The sequence below is a fragment of the Lissotriton vulgaris genome, chromosome 9 (genome assembly GCF_964263255.1).
Source record: "Lissotriton vulgaris chromosome 9, aLisVul1.2, whole genome shotgun sequence".
NCBI lineage: Eukaryota > Metazoa > Chordata > Amphibia > Caudata > Salamandridae > Lissotriton > Lissotriton vulgaris.
In genome coordinates, this window is record NC_141697.1 from 557,423,912 (window position 1) to 557,445,346 (window position 21,435).

The 21,435-nt window shown below is 48.0% G+C and overlaps 1 protein-coding gene across 3 annotated transcripts in view; it reads left to right on the forward strand.

Moving 5' to 3' along the window:
- The window catches only part of MUS81 (MUS81 structure-specific endonuclease subunit), a 309,816-nt gene that overhangs the window by 79,261 nt on the left and 209,120 nt on the right, over positions 1-21,435 (forward strand). For all 3 annotated transcript variants that reach the window (XM_086938075.1, XM_086938074.1, XM_086938076.1), the window contains one exon: positions 8,491-8,692. In XM_086938075.1, the coding sequence (XP_086794201.1) occupies positions 8,558-8,692 (135 nt within the window). In that variant the 5' untranslated portion in view covers positions 8,491-8,557. The remainder of the gene's footprint in view (positions 1-8,490; positions 8,693-21,435) is intronic.

Here is a 21,435-nt window from a genome sequence, read left to right on the forward strand (position 1 = left end):
TTACTCTGGGATGCAGATTGTCTATTAATGTGCACATAAGCCTTGTATGAATGTTACCATATCTATCCTCTTTCAGCCTTCTTGATCCCTCTGAATTGTAGATTCTTTCAATGTGATCCATTTTCTAGGTTTCGCTGTAGAGCCATTTCCAACTTGTCTGCCATGAGGTGGGCCTGCATCTTTGCCTCAGGGAGAGCTTGTTCAAGGCTCTCAACCTTGTTTTCTATGTTGATTACTCTGCTGCCCACCGTGCCAGTATCTTGTTGCAGCTCACGTATCTTCCCTCCTAAGTTAGTCATCTTGGATTGCTTGCGGACTATTTTCGATATCCTTTTTAAGTTCTTTGCGCAGTTCTTGTTTAAAGACTTGTAATGAGTCCAGCAGGTCTGCTTTGATAAGAACCATGGTTAGTTCTTTATCTGCTGTTTGTGTCCATCGTTTTTTTGCACTCCACACCACCCTGGGTTAGCCAATGGTGATATGCAAATCAGCTCTGACCCTGTGCCCCATGGGAACAGTCCAGTCCGAACTACAAAAGCCATGTCCTTCCCAGAACGGAATCAAGCATCCGAGGACCGGACCGGTTCCGAGGTAACACCTCTCATCAGCCCGGCTAGCTTGACTCCAGTGGTGTGGAGTGCCTGGGACCCACGTCTGGGCATCCCCAGTGCACTTATGGCGGCAATTGCAAACAAAACAGGTGATGGACCGAATGTGGATCAATGTCACACATTCATCCCAGTCCAAAGATCTGGGCCCAAATCCATCGTTTTTTTGCACTCCACACCACCCTGGGTTAGACAATGGCGATATGCAAATCAGCTCTGACCCTGTGCCCCATGGGAACAGTCCAGTCCGAACTACAAAAGTCATGTCCTTCCCAGAACGGAATCAAGCATCCGAGGACCGGACCGGTTTCGAGGTAACACCTCATCAGCCCGGCTAGCTTGACTCCAGTGGTGTGGAGTGCCTGGGACCCACGTCTGGGCATCCCCAGCGCACTTATGGCGGCAATTGCAAACAAAACAGGTGATGGACCGAATGTGGATCAATGTCACACATTCATCCCAGTCCAAAGATCTGGGCCCAAATCCATCGTTTTTTTGCACTCCACACCACCCTGGGTTAGACAATGGCGATATGCAAATCAGCTCTGACCCTGTGCCCCATGGGAACAGTCCAATCCGAACTACAAAAGCCATGTCCTTCCCAGAACGGAATCAAGCATCCGAGGACCGGACCGGTTTCGAGGTAACACCTCATCAGCCCGGCTAGGGTTGAATGTGTGACATTGATCCACATTCGGTCCATCACCTGTTTTGTTTGCAATTGCCGCCATAAGTGCGCTGGGGATGCTCAGACGTGGGTCCCAGGCACTCCACACCACTGGAGTCAAGCTAGCCGGGCTGATGAGAGGTGTTACCTCGAAACCGGTCCGGTCCTCGGATGCTTGATTCCGTTCTGGGAAGGACATGGCTTTTGTAGTTCGGACTGGACTGTTCCCATGGGGCACAGGGTCAGAGCTGATTTGCATATCGCCATTGTCTAACCCAGGGTGGTGTGGAGTGCAAAAAAACGATGGATTTGGGCCCAGATCTTTGGACTGGGTTGAATGTGTGACATTGATCCACATTCGGTCCATCACCTGCTTTGTTTGCAGGTGCAGTGGCAGCCATAAGTTGTCAGAACTCCTCTAAACATCAAATATTGCTATGTTTAACTATTTAATAAGCTGTCACAAATGCAGTTACCTTGCGGGCACTAGGGTCATGATTTGAATGGTGCAGCAGGTGCAGTGGCACCGGGTCCAAACGTTCTCAGAACACCTTTAAACACCTCATATTGCTATGTTTTACTACTATACAGGCAGACACAATTGCAGTTACTTTGCTGGGACTAGGATCATGATTGCAGTGGTGCAGTGACACCGGGACCCAAAGCTCTAGGAACCCCTCTAAACACCAAATATGCCAAGAATTTAGTACTAAACAGTCACAAGTGCAGTTACCTTACAAACAATAGGGTCATGATTTGAATGTGTAATGGCACTGGGGCCAAAAATTGTCATAACTCTGCATAACAGCACATATTTCTATATTTTACTACTAAGCAGGCAATGCAGCTTTCATGCAGGCACTAAGGGCATGATTTGAATGGTGCAGCAAGTGCAGTGGCGCCAGGCCGAATAGTTGTCAGAACTCCTCTAAACATATGATATTGATATTACATCAATTAATTCTATTTCCCTCTTTCGTTTAATTTTTCAAAATGTTGCTATTACTTATTGGCACTATACCACTAGTAACAGCACAATATATTGCCCTTTTGTAGATAAACAAGTCATAACACTTTAACCCGTTGGCTGCGTCGAATGTTCTGCTCCAGTGCCGAACGTATGAAAAACAGGTGGGGCAGCGTCGGCAAACGGACGTGCGCAGCACTACCAAGGTAGTGCACGCGTCGACCGTTGGCCGACGGCAGCAGCCAACGGGTTAAGAGACCGTCTGTAACTTATATTGTACAACTACTCAGCAAGCTACAACAAAAACAGCTTATTATTAATCACAAAGGTGAAGCCTAATGCATTTACCAATGCTTGTTCCCCTGACAAGGGCCGAGCAGTCAGTGCCCTGCCACTTTCCAGAGCTAATCTTACCCTTCCCTCCTTAGAGAAGGTGGTAAATGTGTGTGTTAACCCCTTCGTAAAAGGGAATACTGTGTGAAATACCGGTCAGTAATTCTGTGTTGTAGTTACTTGCGATTCCAGGGGGTTTAACTCGTAATTCAACTATACAGAAGTGGTGTTAGTGCATGTATGTGTTGTTTGCCCCCCAACAGTATCATACAGCTCGTAATCAGGGTCTTGTATTAAATCTGGATAGGTATGGTTGTGTGAAACTCACAGTATTCCCGGTTGAGATTAATTTGGGACTGTTTAGGTCTCGACTATTCTATCCTACAGGGATAGATAGGCGAGTATATAGCAGGCAGTTCAAAATCTCTACCAACTGCGGATCACGTACAGTTCATGTGGACACAATCACGAGCGTTGTCAACAGCTGCCACAACCACATGCATTTGTTGAAGAGCTTCCATTTGCTCCCAGACACTTTGTGCGCGGCGCGCTCTCCCTCTGTTGCCACACGCATTAAACTCACCAGGCAGCACACCCCCTCCCTCTCCATATGGTCGCTCGAGTTCACGTCTGTATGCTTTCCCCGACATGCTCTGCCCCACTGCCCCATTTGTCTGTGCCTCGCATCAGACTTCAAAGGCTGCTGCTCCCCAGCACAAAAGGCTGCCTCTCCCCCGCCCACCCCCCGCCACAGCAATGCCGAGAGCTTGTTTCCTACAGTTTCCTCCTTTTCGGTTTTATTTCTTCCAATTCGTGATTCTCTTTTTTCTTCCTTTGCCCCTCCAACCTCCGTTCTTGTTCCTCCTTTTTTCGTTATATCTCCTGCCCCCTTTCCACCTTGTGTTCTTCCATTTATTTATTTACTTATTTATTTAATGCGATTTTATATAGCGCGAACATTACCCGAAGGTTTCCTTCCCCTCCCTTGTTCCTCCCCTCCTTCCCGCGTGCACCATGCAGTCCTTCCGCGGCTCACTTCTTACCCCACATTTCTACCTGGGCCGCCTCTAATCCTGTAACCACCCTCTCCACTTCGCTGTCTCTTACCCCACGTGGCCTGTCTCTTTTCACTCGTTCTCTGACTGCCTTTGTCCCAGTGCCTCCTGATGCTCACCACCACACACGTCACTCTCTTGACCTCTCTGCGCATTATCTCGTGCTCCTTCTCTCCTTCCACTACGCCACTCCCTCTCACTATACGATTCCATGGCACCTACTCCTCTACATCCCCCCCATCTCTGGCTACGTCTCACTTCTTCCACATCATAACTTTCCCAGCCCTCCCTTTGCTCCCTCTCACCACCTGTAAGCATCTTCAGGTGCACTCTCTTAAGTGTCCACACACCATTTTCATGCCCTGTCCTCCCCCTCCTTGTGTACCCTCTAGAGCAGCACTCTCTTTTATAATGTTCTCTCCTCCACTTTCTTCACATCACTTCTCTTTGCCTCCCATTTCTTACAATATTCCACCCCAGAGTCTTCACCCGTCACTCTTTCTTTCCTTCCCTTCTTACGCATCCACATTTCATTCTTTTCTCTCTTCTCTCTGCTTCTCCTTTCTCTTCTCCCCTCCACTATTCCCTCTGAAGCTTTTTTCCTCCTTCTTCCTATGCTCGCTCCCTCACCCTTCTCCCGCCCTCTATGCCCTTCACTTCTCCAGCCTCCGTCCCATCCTCTCATCCTTATCTCATTGTTTTCGTCCCCTCCGCCATCGTCTCTTCTGGATCTCGTTATCTTCTCCACTCTCGCATCATTTTCTTTACTCTCCCTATGCTTATCCGTCCTCATCTCCTTCTGTTCTCCCCACCCCTCTTTCTCATCTTCCGATGTTCTTTCCTCGCCTTGCAGCGTCCTTGTTCCCCTCTTCCTGCGTAAACCCCTTCTCTTCTCCACGTCTGTTTTATTCTCTCCCTGCTCGGCATTTCTAGAATGTTTTCCGTCCTCACCGCCATATGTTCACCTCCTCTCTCCCCTCTCCATCCTCCCTTCTCATGTCTTTCTGGCCTCACCCCGACCTTGCACCTTATTTTCTTCAGGACAGTCTGGATGCTTCACAGCTCCTCTGGCCTCCCTGCCCCCTCCCCCCTGATCTTTATTGCTCCTCTCCTCTCTAGCCTCCTTTTCCTCTAGTCTCTTTCCACTCCCATCTCTTTTGAGTCTCTCTCTTCCACCTACATCCTCGCCCTTATCTCATCCACCCTCTTCTCTCCACCTTCCATCCTTTTCTCCTGGTCCTTCTATCCCACTCTTTATCCTCTCAATCCCATCTCTTTCCTGCCTGCTCCCCATGCTTCTCCATTTCTTCTATTTTCTTTTCTCTCTCCTTCCCCAGCTTCTGCTCTTTCTGTACTTTCCTCTCGTGATCCTGCCTCATCTTATCACATTTTAGTTCACCTCCCTCCATCTTCCACTTTTTCCGTCGATGTTCACTCATCTCCCCGCACCCTTCTCTCATCTTTAGATCCCATGCCATCTCCCACTCTCCTTCCCACTATCTAGTCTTGTGTTTCCTAGAACTCGCAGGTATTCAGAGGGTAGGAGGCTTCTGAGTTTCTAAAAGCACTTTGCACTTCAGGAGGTCTAGCCCACACAAGAACAGTCACCCCCCTTGAAAATCATCCTTCATGTGCTGAATCGCGACTCTCCAGTTCAGGCTTGTGCGCTCTCTAGGGCCAAGCATGATTAATTGTTGGCAAACTGGCCTAACCCCTACCTAGACTAGTGACCTCTCTGTGACAAAGAGCCATGCCTTGCGGACTACCAGATCCTGTACACCTGTGCTTGCATACATTCAGTTCATAGTGGGCACTTCACACACACACACACACACACTGCACCCTCACACACACTGTACACACTGCACCCTCGCACACACTGCACCCTCGCACACACTGCACCCTCGCACACACTGCACACTCACACACACTGCACCCTCACACACACTGCACCCTCACACACGCTGCACCCTCACACACACTCCCCACACTGCACCCTCACACACTGCCCACACTGCAACCCTCACACACTGCACCCTCACACACACTGCACCCTCACACACACTGCACCCTCAAACACACTGCACCCTCACACACACTGCACCCTCACACACTCTGCACCCTCACACACACTGCACACACTGTACCCTCACACACACACTGCACCCTCATACACACTGCACCCTCACACACACTGCCCACACTGCACCCTCACATGCACTGCACCCTCACACACTGCACACACTGCACCCTCACACACACTGCACATATTGCACCCTCACACACTGCACACACTGCACCCTCACACACACTGCACCCTCACATACACTGCAACCTCACACACTGCACTCACACACACTGCACTCACACACACTGCACTCACACACACTGCACTCACACCGCACCCTCACACACTCTGCACCCTCACACACTCTGCACCCTCACACACACTCTGCACCCTCACACACACTCTGCACCCCCACACACACTGCACCCCCACACACACTGCACACACTGCACCCTCACACACACTGCACCCTCACACTCTGCACCCTCACATGCTCTGCAATGGATCATACACTCCAAATACCACTCAGTGCCACATATTTACACTGCATTCAATGCAACATACACTCCAAATACCACTCAGTGCCACATAATTACACTGCACTCAATGCAACATACACTCCAAATACCACTCAGTGCCACATAATTACACTCCACATAATTACACTGCACGCCATGCAAAATACACTCCAAATGCCACTCAGTGCCACATAATTACACGCCACATAATTACACTGCACTCAATGCAACATACACTCCAAATACCACTCAGTGCCACATAATTACACGCCACATAATTATACAGCACTCAATACAACATACACTCCAAATACCACTCAGTGCCACATAATTACAAGCCACGTAATTACTCTGCACTCAATGCCACATACACTCCAAATACCACTCAGTGCCAAATAATTACACGCCACATAATTACACTGCACTCAATGCAACATACACTCCAAATACCACTCAGTGCCACATAATTACACGTCACATAATTACACTTCACTTAATGCAACATACACTCCAAATACCACTCAGTGCCACATAATTACACGCCACATAATTACACAGCACTCAATGCAACATACACTCAGTGCCACATAATTATATGCTACATAATTACAGTGCACTTAATGCAACATACCCTCCAAACAATACCACTCTGCCATATAATTATATGCTACATAATTACACTGCACTCAATGCAACATACACTCCAAATACCACTCAGTACCACATAATTACACGCCACAAAATTACACTCTACTGAATACAACATACACTCCCCATATTACCACTCAGCGCCACATAATTACACGCCACATAATTACACTCTTCTCAATGCAACTTAAATACACTCCACATAATACCACTCAGTGCCATATAATTACACACCTCATACTTACACTCTACTCAATGCTACATAGATACACTTTATCTATCTATTGCCCTCCCTCTATCTATCTATCACACTCACTCTATCCATCGCATCACCATAGCATCACTCGGCACCACCACAGCATTACTCAGGGGCACCACAACATCACTATGCGCTACCACAGCATCACTCGTCGCCACCACAGCATCACTCGTCGCCACCACAGCATCACTCGTCGCCACCACAGCATCACTCGTCGCCACCACAACATCACTCGTCGCCACCACAACATCACTCGTCGCCACCACAACATCACTCGTCGCCACCACATCACTCGTCGCCACCACATCACTCGTCGCCACCACAACATCACTCGTCGCCACCACAACATCACTCGTCGCCACCACAACATCACTCGTCGCCACCACAACATCACTCGTCGCCACCACAACATCACTCGTCGCCACCACAACATCACTCGTCGCCACCACAACATCACTCGTCGCCACCACAACATCACTCGTCGCCACCACAACATCACTCGTCGCCACCACAACATCACTCGTCGCCACCACAACATCACTCGTCGCCACCACAACATCACTCGTCGCCACCACAACATCACTCGTCGCCACCACAACATCACTCGTCGCCACCACAACATCACTCGTCGCCACCACAACATCACTCGTCGCCACCACCACATCACTAGTCGCTACCACCACATCACTAGTCGCCACCACAACATCACTCGTCGCTACCACCACAGCACTCGCCGCCACCACAACATCACTCGTCGCCACCACAACATCACTCGTCGCCACCACAACATCACTCGTCGCCACCACAACATCACTCGTCGCCACCACAACATCACTCGTCGCCACCACAACATCACTCGTCGCCACCACAGCATCAATCTGTGCGACCATTCAACAACAACTGGTTCAAATATGTTCTCTCAGTGTTTCAAGCTTTATTACAAATGTCACAAAAAGATGTTAATATTTCACTTCTGTTCTTGGATTTTCGTCACACTAAAATATAATGAACATAATCTTCACAAAAGTTATTTACAAAAAGCTATTGACATTATAAATTACAGCAAGTTTTATTTAAGTATTAATTATTAAAAAATATAAAAGACATTTTTATTTGTACAACACATATTGCATTACAAATGCTATAGGTGTCACATTTGCGAAAGTAAAAACTAATGTCATTGTAAATGACAAAGCTATTAATTTCGCTATTTTCAAAACCAACACATAAATAAAAAAATTGTCATATACAATACCAATAGCTCAAATTTTCCTAATGCGAGACCTATTGCAATGCAAATGCTTGTTTTGTTTTGTTTTGTATTTTGCATGAATGGCTGGCTGTAAAATTATGTTTCTCTATTTCAGAATGATCGTAAGGAGTTTATAGCAGTGGGGCCATATCACTCTTGGTGTGTGATGTCTCTTGCTAAGAATGCCTGGTCCGGTACACATTGGCCGGAAGAGGCCAGTGCCCACATGCCCAAATCCCCTCTTCCTTCAGTGGCTGTCAGAGTGGCGTGACGCAGCAGCAGATAAGGGAAAGAAGACCCAGTTTGTGTATCAGAAGGTCAGTGTTTTTCAACCTGAATACAGAAGTCAAATGTGTGCAGAATCCTCTGTGGTTGTATTAGAGTTACAGCCTTTGCTGGTTATTTGTTCTTAAATAGTCCTACACAACAGTTGATTTGTTGTGTGTTATTTCTATTACAGAAAGCATTTTGTGGGTGTAATGAATGTGGTACATTTTTACCCTGTAAATGTTTTTATGAATGGTGCACAAAAATATTTACAACAAGGGGTGGTGAGGGACAGAGTCTCTGAATTAAGCAGAAAGCTCTCACCCAGTCAAGAGATCAGGGCTAGATCCAACACCGTTTTTTAGCTCACTGCACCATCCCAGTTTCAGAACCTGGCTGTATGCAAATTAGTCTGTTCCTGTCCCAGTGCATGATGGGAACAGGGCAAACCAAACTACAAAAGCCAATTCTTACACTGGGAAGGAAACAAGCTCCCGGGGACCGGTTTCTGGCATTACAGCCGTCTTCGGCCCGGTTTGCTTGAATCCTGATGGTGCAATGAGCAAGGGTCTCACATCTGAGAATACCCTTCCACGCTTAGGGCATATAGCCAGGTTCTGAGCTGGGATGGGGCAGTGAGATAAATAACGGTGATGGATCAAGCCCTGATCTTTGGACTGGGTAAGAGTGGTCTGTTTAACTCAGACACTCTGTTCATCACCACCCCCTTTTCTAAATCGTTTATGAATGGTGCAGCATGTTATTTTGGAAATTGATGTTTATAATATTTTACATAACCAGTTCTAAGCCAATCATTTAATTATTTTAAGTTTAACTTGTTTTTTATTGAAATCCCAGCCAGTGGAACAATAACATAGTACAGATATTTTAACGTGCAAAACCCCCCCAAAAAACACACACATCCATTAAAGCGTTCACTAAGCCTTTGAACACATAAAACTACCCATTCATCTTTAGATTTGTGGAATCCCTTGTGAATGCAAAAACATCTTAACCTAGAACCTCACTGAGTGCTGGATGAGGAAGGAAGGGACCTGCAGAGAGAGCAGAAATAAAAAATATTAATTTGCTCAACTTACAAACGTTGTCCCTTCACCCAGAGAACTTACTAACTTTCCAGCTATTGATCTGTATAGCACATGAATCCCACCCCAAGGCGATAACCCATTGCAGCTAGGGGATCTCCTTCTTGGAAATCTCATCGAGCAGCTCCATAAAGACCCTGTTAGGAGAACTTGGCCTCATCACTTTGCGAGAAGGCACATCTCCTGCCCTGTAGGTCACCTTCTTTTGCAGTTGAAATGCAGAGCTCTTTTAACAACTGAAGGCACAATCAAGGCCAACACCTATCTTTTAGGTGCAACTCATAAAGGACCTCTTTCTTAAAGCAAATTGTAGCCTGTTAGGTGGTCTCCTGCATTACTTCATCAAGGCTAATTGCCCTCTCACGAATATGTCCAATGCCTGTTCCTTTGGTGGCAAATTAGCAACTCCTGCTTTTTTGAGAAATGTGCCCATTCCAAACATTTACTGAGCCTCCACCTGGACATCCATACATTCAATTAGTCAATCAATCAGGATTTGTATAGCACAGCTAATCACCTGATAGGGTATCCAGGCACTTGCAGGTCCCCATAGGCTTATTCGAACAGCCAGGCCTTGAGGGCCATTCGGAATTCCAGAAGTGAGGTGCGTGGGGAGGCTGTTCCAGGTCTTTGCTACAATGTGGGAGAATAAGTGTCCTCCACTTCTGCTTTGGTAGATGCACGAAGCATGGACAAGTGAAAGGAAGTCGGAGCGTAGTCTTCTTGATGGTTGGTGGAAGTTCAGGCAGAGGTTAATGTAGGCGGGTCCCTGTTTGTGTATAACCTTGTGTGTGTGGACCAGCAGCTTGAATTGTCATCTCTTCTGTACGGAGAGCCAGTGGAGTTTCCTGAGGTAGGGTGATGTGGGTTCCTCTGGGAAGGCAGAGGATGAGTCTGGCTGGAGCATTCTGTATGGTCTGAAGTCTCTGTAGAAGGTGTGCGGCGATTCCTCCGTAGAGGACATTGCCGTAGTCCAGTCAGCTGGTGATGAGTGCTTGTTTCACAGTGCGGCTCATATGTAGGGGTAGCCACTTGAAGATCTTAGGTAACATGCGCAGAGTGAGGAAGCAGGCAGAGGAGACAGCGTTGATCTGTGATTTCACGGTGAGCTTGTTGTCAATGATGATTTCGAGGTTTCTTGCTTGGTTGGAGTGAGTGGTTGCGGGTCCTAGGTCTGATGACCACCAGGAGTCGTTCCATGTGTTACCGTACTATCACTACTTCAGTCTTGTCTGTGTTTAGCTGCAGACAGTTCTTCATCCAGTCAGTGACGTTTACCATGCATCTGTGGAAGATGGTTCTGGTGGTGGTGGAGTCGTTGGCGAGTGAGAGGATGAGTTGGGTTTCATTGGCATAGGAAATTATGTTGAGACTGTGGGATCTGACGATGTTAGCCAGCAGGGTCATAAATGTGTTGATAAGCATGAGACTGAGGTAAGAGCCCTGGGGGACACAGCTATTAATCTCCTTGGGTTCATAGATGAAAGGAGGTAGGTGAATCCTCTGGGGTTTTCCGGTGAGGAAGGAGCTGATCCATCTGAGCGCGTCCCCTTGGATGCTGATGTGGTGGAGTCTTTCGTTCAGTGTGTGGTGGTATACGGTGTTGAAGGCTGCTGAGAGGTCGAGGAGGATCAAAGCTGCCATTTCTCCAACCTTACGGAGAGAGTCACCACAGCAGAGACGAGACTGAGTGAGGCGGAAGATGCCATACACTCCCTACAGATGGACGTAAAAGAGCTGAAGGACTCGCACAAGCAGCTGCAATGGAAGGTGGATGATGCAGAAAACAGGGCGAGACGCAACAACCTCCGATTTGTAGACATTAGGAAAGGAATCGAAGGGTCCAACATGGCGGAGTTCCTTCGAAAGTGGCTACTTAAAACACTGCCCCAGGCGACGTTCTCCAACTGCTTTATCATAGAAAGAGCACACAGAGCACTCCTCGCCAAACCATTGGTGGGGGCGCGACCCAGACCGGTCATTGCGAGATTTCTGAACTTTGCCGACCGAGACGTAATTCTACGCGAAGCCAGAAAGTTGGGTGAGATACGGGTAGAAAACTCGCAAATTATGATCTTCCCAGACTATAGCCAAGAAGTACAGAAGATGAGATGCTCGTTCGACGCGGTAAAGGCAAAATTAAGAGACCTAAAGATCCAATATAGGCTGCTCTTTCCAGCTAAACTTAAAGTAATCTTTAAAAAAAAACCTTACTTTTTTACACATCCAGATGATGCATGGCAATGGCTGGAGGAACGCCCGCCGCTCCAGAGACGGGAGGAAGGTGAGCAAGACGCGACGGCCACGGGCTCCGCACCAGGGAATCAATGGGAGACACTGAAAACACAAAGGTAACGCAGAACAAGGGGAGCGAGGAAGACGCAAACGATGCCGTATCCCCCGCAGAACCGGACTCCCAGGAGACAATAAGACCCTGGCTCTCCACAACAAGATAGTCAAGCAGGATCTAGGTTCCGTAGTTTGGCAGCCCTGGACCGTTCCGAGGGAGAGGAGGACACAGGAGGCGTCATGTCTGGTAGTGATGAGGCGGAGGATCAGTCACTCCACCCGCTGGTGGCGGCAATCAACAAGATGGTGCGAGACGCCACTAATGAAGGGACCCACACGCAGGACGAAAGTAAAGATCTTAATACCTGATCAGGAGATGAGCTGGATGGACGAGATATCGGCTCAAGGACTGGAAACACGCAAGTTGTTTTCACGCCACCCATTTCTTATTTATACAGTGTTCTTTTTTTTGTTTTTCTCTTTCCCATACACTGAATTACCGCACAGAACCGTGGACATTGTGGGAGTACTTCCTTAGCAGTTGTTGTTAGGCAGACAAGTTGGGGTAGGTCTGTAGAGGGGAGGGGTACCGAGGGGGGCAACAGGCCTTTTCCTGCCAGTAAGTCCTATCGTAGTTTGGGGTAGAAGATGGGATTGAAGGGGGAGGAAGGTAGGGAGGGGGGAGCAGGGAGAAGTTGGGGTTGCTCAAAGGGTCAGAATGAGTGGAATTTATGCAGTTGGGAGATGGTTGGTTGGGGGGAGGAGAGGAGTTGGGTGGAAGGGGCGGGGAAATCATATCATGAAGGTCACACAATCGGGTAGCCTAGAAACCATCCCTACACAAGAGACCAGCATCACAACACGGGAAAAAGGCAAGATGTCGGGTGATCACACAGGGAAGAATCGAGAGTGGGAGGGCTTCAGTGTACTAACATGGAATGTAAACAGGCTTGGCACCAAGATAAAGAGAGGTCTGGTGAATGCACATATAAAAAGACTAAATCCTGACATAACCCTGTTGCAGGAAACACACCTCAAGGGGACAAACTGTGCCTTCCTTGCTAGAGGCCTGTATAAAGTATTGGCACATGCGGGGTTCACTATGGGCTCGAGAGGGGTGGCCATACTCATAAAGAAGACCGCACCGTTTTGCATAGCTCAGACATGGACGGACCCACAAGTGACCTATGTTGGGGTGAAGGGGATGTGGAGAAGACGAGAATACACAATAATTTCGGTATGCCCTCCCCCGAAGCTACAAGCCGCCATGCTCAGGGGGGTTGTGGATATACTCCTGGACACAGCTGACACCATACAGGTCCTCGGGGGAGATTTTAATGACGTAATGGATTCATTAGGAATGGCTCAGTAGGAAGGAGCGTGCAGCCAGATGGGTGGAGCACGTCAGAGACCCCCAGGGGACGTTGCTTAGATCGGACACTCTGATCGCAGAGACCCCCAGGGGACGTTTCTATCGGGCCAGAGATCTCGGGACCTGTGAGGAGGAGTTGCACTATATGGCAACAATTGAGCTGCCGGCCCTGCCCCCCGAAGCCCAACAAGGCCTGGAGGCCGACATTACCTTGGACGAAATCACGGTGGCCCTGACTAAGATGAGGATGGGGAAGTCGCCGGGCCGGAATGGTTTTCCGGCGGAATTTTTTAAACGAACCGGCGCGCCATCTGAAGGGGCTATTCGAGGAAGCAACGCAGGAAGGGTGTTATGGTCCGAATCGCGCCTCACTGTGAAGCCGCATGGGAATGAAACTACATTGCCCAGAATGCTTAGCGGCAGAGAGGCGGGGTATATAGGCAAGCACTGCCTAGGCCCGGTGTCGGATATCCTGAATCTTGACCCGGATGTTTCTTGACCGATCTGGTTTCAGCTGAGGACTCTGGCCATCCCGTTTGTCGTTGTCTAGATCCTTGTACCCTGGAGGAGTTGCAGAGAAGTTCGGAGTGCAGTCAGAGCGGGCGGTGAGGTAACCGCTACTCCGTGGAGCTGAGTTATTTGTCAGCATTCGAGCGCAGCATTCCCGTTTCCTCCGTTGGCGAGCCTCTTTCCTCGGCTCTTGCGGAGGGAAATTGTTACTTTAGGGTGCGCGAGGGGAGTAATCCGTTTCCGTTGGCGAGCCTTATTTCCACGGCTCATGCGGAGACGGTGCTTTTCGTTTCCCTGTTCCATTACCATTTCCGTTGGCGAGCCTTCTTTCTACGGCTAATGCGGAAGTGGTTCTTTGTTTATTTTCCTTTGTCTATCAAATCCTCTGTTGGCGAGCCTTCTTTCCACGGCTATTGCAGAGAGTTTGCTTTATCCGTTTCTACTGGGGAATTGGTCTTGGTGAGTTTAACCAGGCGCCATCCCTCACTTCTCGGAGGTTTCTGGCAAGAGTCTCCATACGAAAAGGTACTATTTTACTTTACATTATTTGGGTGACGTAACGCCCACCTTTTTTGGACTATTGTTAAGGCATTGTTCCTAGAACCCCACTTACAGACATGAAGGGAAGGAGTACAGGGTAGGTGTGTTACAGTTCTAGACTTACATTGTAAATGGTAAGGGTTTGGGCGCATGTGTATTTACTCTTCGAATCATATTGTGTGTTTCAGAGGGGAAGTGTCCATTAGGATGCCAAGGCCAGCTCTCAGTAGAAGAGAGTTATCTCCTGAGTATAGCAGCCAATCATTGTTCTTAAGGTAGGGAGAGTATAACACGACCTTTCCCTGTTGTACTAATTATTCGTACAAAGAAACTTTTCCAACCTTCTTGTTCTTTGTCTTACAGCTCTCCCTCCCTGCTGTCCCCTTCCTTCCCTTCCCGTTTGTTCCTTCAGCCCTCATCTGATCCTTCCTTAGCCCAAGGCTTTTATAGCACGCTGGGTTTGGATAGATCTGGAGGGGGCCTTTTTATCTACACGCTGATCCCGAGGAAGAAGAGGATAACAAAGGGAGACTCCCACCTGACTTGCGTATGGCAATAATAATTTATTTATTTATTTATTTTTAAGATTTGTAAAGCGCATCGTATGCCCGTAGGCGTCTTGGCGCTATGACTCATTAGTGCCTCAGAGCGATCAGCGTGCAATTTTAAAGGTGATAAAAAAGAGAAAGGAGCTACTGGTCAAACAGCCAGATCTTCAACAGTTTCCTAAATTGTGACAGTGTGGGTGTAGATCTAATCGCCAAAGGAAGCGTGTTCCAGAGTCTGGCTGCGGTGTTAGTGAAGCATCTGTCTCCCCAAGTGACAGTTTTGGTCCTAGGTGCCACTAGTTGGTGTGAATTTATGGATCTTAGTTGTCGGTGGGGCGATAAAGAGTGAGCTTCTGTTTAAGAAACTTCGGTCCTAGCTGATGGAGGGCTTTGAAGGTGAGACAAAAAGTTTTAAATTTTGACCGTCAACCAATGATAATTCCTGATTACTTGTTTAATCGGTTTGAATTTGGGGGTCCCGGATAACAGTCTTGCTGCCGCATTTTGAATCAATTGCAACTTGGCGACCACCCGAGCTTGAGCATTTGCCAGTAAACCGTTACAGTAATCCAAGGAGGACAGTACCAGTGAACTCACCACAGTTTTCCCAGCATTTTCTGGAATAAATGGAATTATTTTTCTTAGGAGTTTAAGTTAAAAAATGCTGAGGATGCTACTTGATTGGCATGATTAACAAAGTTTAGTTTCTCATCAAAAATGACTCCAAGATTTCTGACTTTCTGAACAGGAGTTGGTAAAGTTCCAAGTAATGGAGGCCAACAAATTGATGACCACATAGGTGACAATTTGCCAAAAATGATCACCTCCGTTTTCTTGGAGTTCAGCCTTAAACAGTTACATGCCATCCACTCCTTAATTGCCAGCATGCCTTCTTGGAACTCGGCCGCCACCCTATCTCCATCATTATTGATGGCCAGCACCAACTGGGTATCGTCGGCGTATGTGGTAAGGCTCATCCGGTAGAACTTAACTCTAGCTAAGTCCTACACATAGATGTTAAAAAGTGTCGGACTTGGGGATGAGCCTTGAGGAACTCCACAGGGTAGCGCCAAGTCAGCTGACTTAAATGACCCCAGTGTTACAGCCTGGGTTCTGTCTGACAGAAAGGAGTCGAGCAAAGCTCTAGCCTTGGAGTGGATGCCTAACTCCCCGACACGGTCAATCAAGATGGAATGATTGACCGTGTCGAAGGCCGCAGAGAGATCCAGCAAAACCAGAACCTCCGTGCCACCCTGGTCTCTAATGGTTCTGATGTCGTCAGCGGCTTTAATAAGCGCAGTCTCGGTACCGTGCATTTTCCGAAAGCCAAACTGTGAATCATCGAGCAGAACATTTTGTTCAATGTATTTTGAAAGTTGATCATTCATTACTTTCTCGGCCACCTTGGCTAAAAAAGGCAGGCTGGCGATGGGCCTGTAGTTTTTCAGTGACTCTTTGTCCAAGCCAGTCTTTTTAAGAAGTGGTTTTAATAACGTATTCTTTAACCTACTAGGAAAACCCCCGAATTTGAACATCTCATTACAGATTTGGGAAACGATATCACTGATTAATTAAATAACTGGGGGAAAGATCTTGGGAGGGTAAGGATCAAGTGCTGAGCCTGTTTTAATAAGCTTAATGATATCAGTAATTTGATCCTCATATACTTCTTCAAATTGTTTATTAGGGGAACTAAGTACAGAATTAGTAGGTTTGTTGGTCACTGAAAACTCGGTATAGATATCGTTTACTTTTGAGAAGAAGAAATTTGCCAGGGCGTCGTAAAACGCCTAAGAGGGCGGGGGGTCAGATCGGGCGATTTTCCAGCCAGTGATTTCACCACCACATACAGTTGTCTACTAGAGTTTTTTGCGCTGTCAATTTGTTCCCCATAGAATTTCTTTTTGGCCTCATTGATAATTTTTTTATAGATGACCAATGTCTGTTTATATAGAATTTTGCTTTCGCTATCATAGGCTCTTCGCCACGTTCTTTTATGATTCCTGCAAATTTGTTTTTGCATTCTTAGCGTTTCAGTAAACCAAGGTGCCAAAGGCACCTTCCTATTTCTAGAAATAGTTTTAAGGGAGGCCAGTGTCTCCACCGCCTTACCTAGCCAATCCGAAAATTGCTGCACAGCTACATTGGAATCTGCAGCAATGGTCGGCCAGGTGTCAATTCCGATACATAAAGAGGGAAAACCAAAGGACGATTGCACGTCATACCGCCCTATCTCCCTCTTGAATATAGAGGTGAAACTGTTGGCGACTATCCTGGCGCTACGACTTCGGGCGGTGATCGCTGGGCTGGTCCATCTAGACCAGACAGGCTTCCTCCCAGACAGGGCCACCAGGTTTAACCTCAGACACACTCATAATTGGCTGCAGGAGGTACAAGGGAGGGAAGAATCACATTGGTTCCTGTCCCTCGACGCCGAGAAGGCCTTCAACGCTGTCCATAGGCCCTTCCTTGAGGGCGTTCTAATTAAGTTCGGCTTTGGGCCGAAATTAATTTCAATAGTGGGCTCGGCTGCTCTACACGGAACGCAGAGCCAAGGTGAGAGTGAACGGGACTGTATCTCGGGAGTTCCCGGTCCGGAGGGGAACTAGACCGGGTTGCCCGCTGTCCCCCCTTCTCTTCGCACTTACAATAGAGGTGCTGGCGGCCAGGATACGCCAAAACAAGGCCATTAATGGATTCAGAAGGGGGGAGGAGGACCCCGCGGATATGAAAATATCGCTATACGCGGATGACGTCCTGCTATACATCACACGAATACGATCCCGGAGTTGTTCTCGGATCTGGAAAGATATGGAACATACGCGGATACCAGATAAACTGGCATAAGTCGGACCTCTATGACCCCAAGGGGCGAGGGCACTGGCCGAACTTACCTGGAAAATTTCTGACGACAATAGAGGGGTTTAAGTGCCTCGGAATGTACGTGACCTTAGACAAAAAACAGTCGTATGAGCAAAATATAGAAAGAATAATACTGAACTTTATAGAGGACGCAACCCGGTGGAGGCAGCTCCCCCTTACCATAGTTTGAGCGGCAATGTTTAAGATGATCACACTACCCAGATTTCTGTACGCATTGCAAAATGAGTATTACCCGTTGCCAAGAAAAGTGTTCAAGAGGATAAACGCGGAACTTGGGTCCTTCCTGTGGCTGGGCAAACAATTAAGGGTGGCACTGAGCTCCCTTCAGCGCCATCAGTACAGCGGAGGGATATCACTCCTGAACCTGGAGGCGTATTACTGGGCGGAACAAATAGCTCCAATTAACGACTGGCTCCATGCACAGGCGGATCACCCTACATATGCCCTTGAGCGACACCGGATGTCAGGGCGGCCTATGATGTATTATTTATACGGGGGTAAAAAGGGAGGGAAGCTTCTCCCGGCCACTGGGCTTACCCTAGGGTTGTGGAACAAAGCAACTACACACTCCGGATGGGGGAAAAACCTACTCGACAGACGCCGATTTGGCACTGCGCGTGGCTGACGGAACTAAATAAATTAAAGGGCTTCCAGAGATGTGACGCTATAGGGATTTCAACACTGGGAGACATAGTGGCTAAGAAAGAGCTGAAGCCATTCACGGCTCTGAGGTTGGAGTTTGGTCTGCAGCATACGCAGTTTCTTAAATATGCACAACTGCGGCACGCTTGGAGAGCAGAACAGGTCCAACTGGATACGCTCCCGGAATACGCACCTCTAGAGGGCAGGTTACTGCAAGAGCAGATACAGGAAAAAGCAGTATCACTTACATATAAAACATTAATGAACAATATGACTGACGACCTGGGCAAACTCACGGGGAAATGGGAGAGTGAGGTGGGAAACATGGATGACGTGGACTGGGACACGGTTTTAATGCACCCTAAGGAGGTAGCTATTAAGTCCAGGCTACGACTAATCCAATTTAATGTACTCCACAGAACTTATTATGACAGAGAACGACTACATAAAATGGGCAGGACTGACGACACGAGATGCCTCAGATGTAGTGCCACAGGAGGGAATTTTTATCACATCATTTGGTCTGTCCCATGATTCAGAGCTACTGGCAGGGAGTGTTTAGTGAGCTGGGCGAGGTGTTGGAGACCCCCCTCCAACTTGAGCCTAAGTTGGCCCTATTAGGCATGACGAACGACGTGGATCTGGCCCCTCCCTTATTGATTTTCCTGGTCTTGGCACTGGTAATTGCAAAGAGAGATATAGCTAAGTATTGGGGAGCGGCTGCACCACCAAAGCTGGAAGAATGGAGAAAAGGATTAGATCTTTACATGGCCGCCGAAAGGGTCACATACAAAGCGAGGGGTTGCCCCAAGAAATTCCTCAAGGTTTGGGGCAAGTGAAGAAGGTATCATGGGCTGGATGGAGGGCTATGAGGAGGGATACAAGAACCAGGGAGTAGTAGGAGTACTAGTACACAAACAACAGCGGTATAAGATGCACCAGACTGTCACAGCGCCACACATATGAACATAGGGCGGGTTGAACAAGACTGTATTAGTGATGCAATGCTGGGGGGATGGAGGGTGGAGGGGAGGGAGTGCGGACTGAAGATGATATGATTGTAATGTTGGTCTATGATAAAATCAAATAAAAATGTTTACACAAATAAAAATAAAAAAAAGCTGCCATTTCTTCTCGGTCGAGGAGTGTTCAGATGTCGTTGGTGGCTGCGATCAGGGCAGTTTTGGTGCTGTGATTGCTGCAGAAACCGTTTTGGGAGACGTTAAATAGCTGATTCTGCTCAAGGTGTGTCATGAGTTGATTGTTGATGATATTTTCCAGTACCTTCACTGGGAATGGGAGCAGGGAGATTTGCTGGTAGTTTTTGACTTCACTGGGGTCAGTGAAGGGTTTTTTGAGCAGTGTTCTGACTTCGGTGTGTTCCTAGGCATCTGGAAATGTTGCAGTGGTGATAAAGGTGTTGAGTAGGGTGGTGAGGTCCTTGGAGATCCTCTAATTTTCGCGGTTGAACATGTGGAGCGGCATGGGTCTGTGGGAGCTCCTGAGTAGATAGATTTCATGGTGGAGGTGGTGTCCTGGGTGGAGGGGATGTTCCAGGTGGTCAGTGTGTGGTTCGTGTCGATTATGGTGGTGGTCTGTTGAGTAAGTCTGTTGGTTTGGGTTGGAGTTCGAAGTTTCTGTATTTAGTTGCAATCTTGTGCAAGAAGTGGGTAAGGTTGTCAAACAGCTCCTGTGAGAGTGTGATGTTGTTTCTGCAGGCAGCCGGGTTGGAGAAATCCTTAAAGATGTTGAAAAGTTCCTTGGTGCTGTTGGTACTGGTTTCGATGCGTGTGGCAAGGGCTATCTTCTTTGTTGCCCTCAGCAGGCGGTGTTAGGGGTTAAGGGAGGTCTTGAAGGCTTCCCTGTCCGAGGTGTCCTTGCTCTTGCACCATCTCCTCTCCAGCTGTTTGCTGTCTTGTTCACTATTCTGAGTTCTTGGCTGTACCTGATGGCCTTTTTGGAGGATTTTCTCTGTATGTTGCTCTTGATGGGCACGATGCTGTCTGCGTAATTGGTGATCCAGGTGTTGGGGTTTTTCACTCCCTGTTCGAGGTAGGTGGCAGTAGCAGGGTTGGAGATATTGGGGGCGCTCGCCCAGCTGGTCTGAGATTTTGTTCTTCCTCTGGTGGGGGTTGTTGGTCAACTCGGGGGTTGGGGGAGAGCAGTTGCTGGAGATGCTGAAGTGGATGATAGAGTGATCTGTCCATGTGAGTTCTGTGACATGGCTGTATTTGAAGCGGTTGCTAGAGGTGAAATTGGGCCCAGCGTGTGTCCTGCCGTGTGTGTAGGGTCGTGGATGATCTGGGTCAATCAGAGGCTGCTCATACTGTCGAGGAGATGTGCAGTGTTTTCTTCATTGGGGTTGTCGATGTGGAAATTTAGGCCACCAAGAAAGATGTAGTCCTTGGAGTCTAAAGCTAGGGGCGCAGTCTAGTCTGCAATTGTGTTGCAGAAGCTGCTGTGCAGGCCTGGGGGTCGGCATGCCAGGGTGTCTCAAATGATTGTCTTGTCATCTGTATGGAGCTTGAAGTTGAGATGTTGAGATGTTCCATAGGGGTGGTTGTATTGTCAGTGTTGGTGGTACACTATATGGTCTCTTTGTGGATGATGGCTGTTACTCCTCCCGGCTTGTTGGTGCCGTCCTGGTGAGTGAATTTATATCCGTCGTAGGTCACTGTGGCATTGTCTGGGGCGAATGTAGGATTGATCCAGGTCTCAGTGAGGAAAATGATTTCTGGTGCAAGGGTGGAGATGAGGTCCCATACTTTGGTGAAATGCTTGCATAATGAGCGTGTATTGAGAAGGGCGCATGCTTGTTTTTTTTTTCTTCAGGTGGTGACTGTGGTGTGTTCGGATGGGGCTGGTCGGTGGCTTGGTGTGTGTGCAGTGGCAGGTGAAGTGGC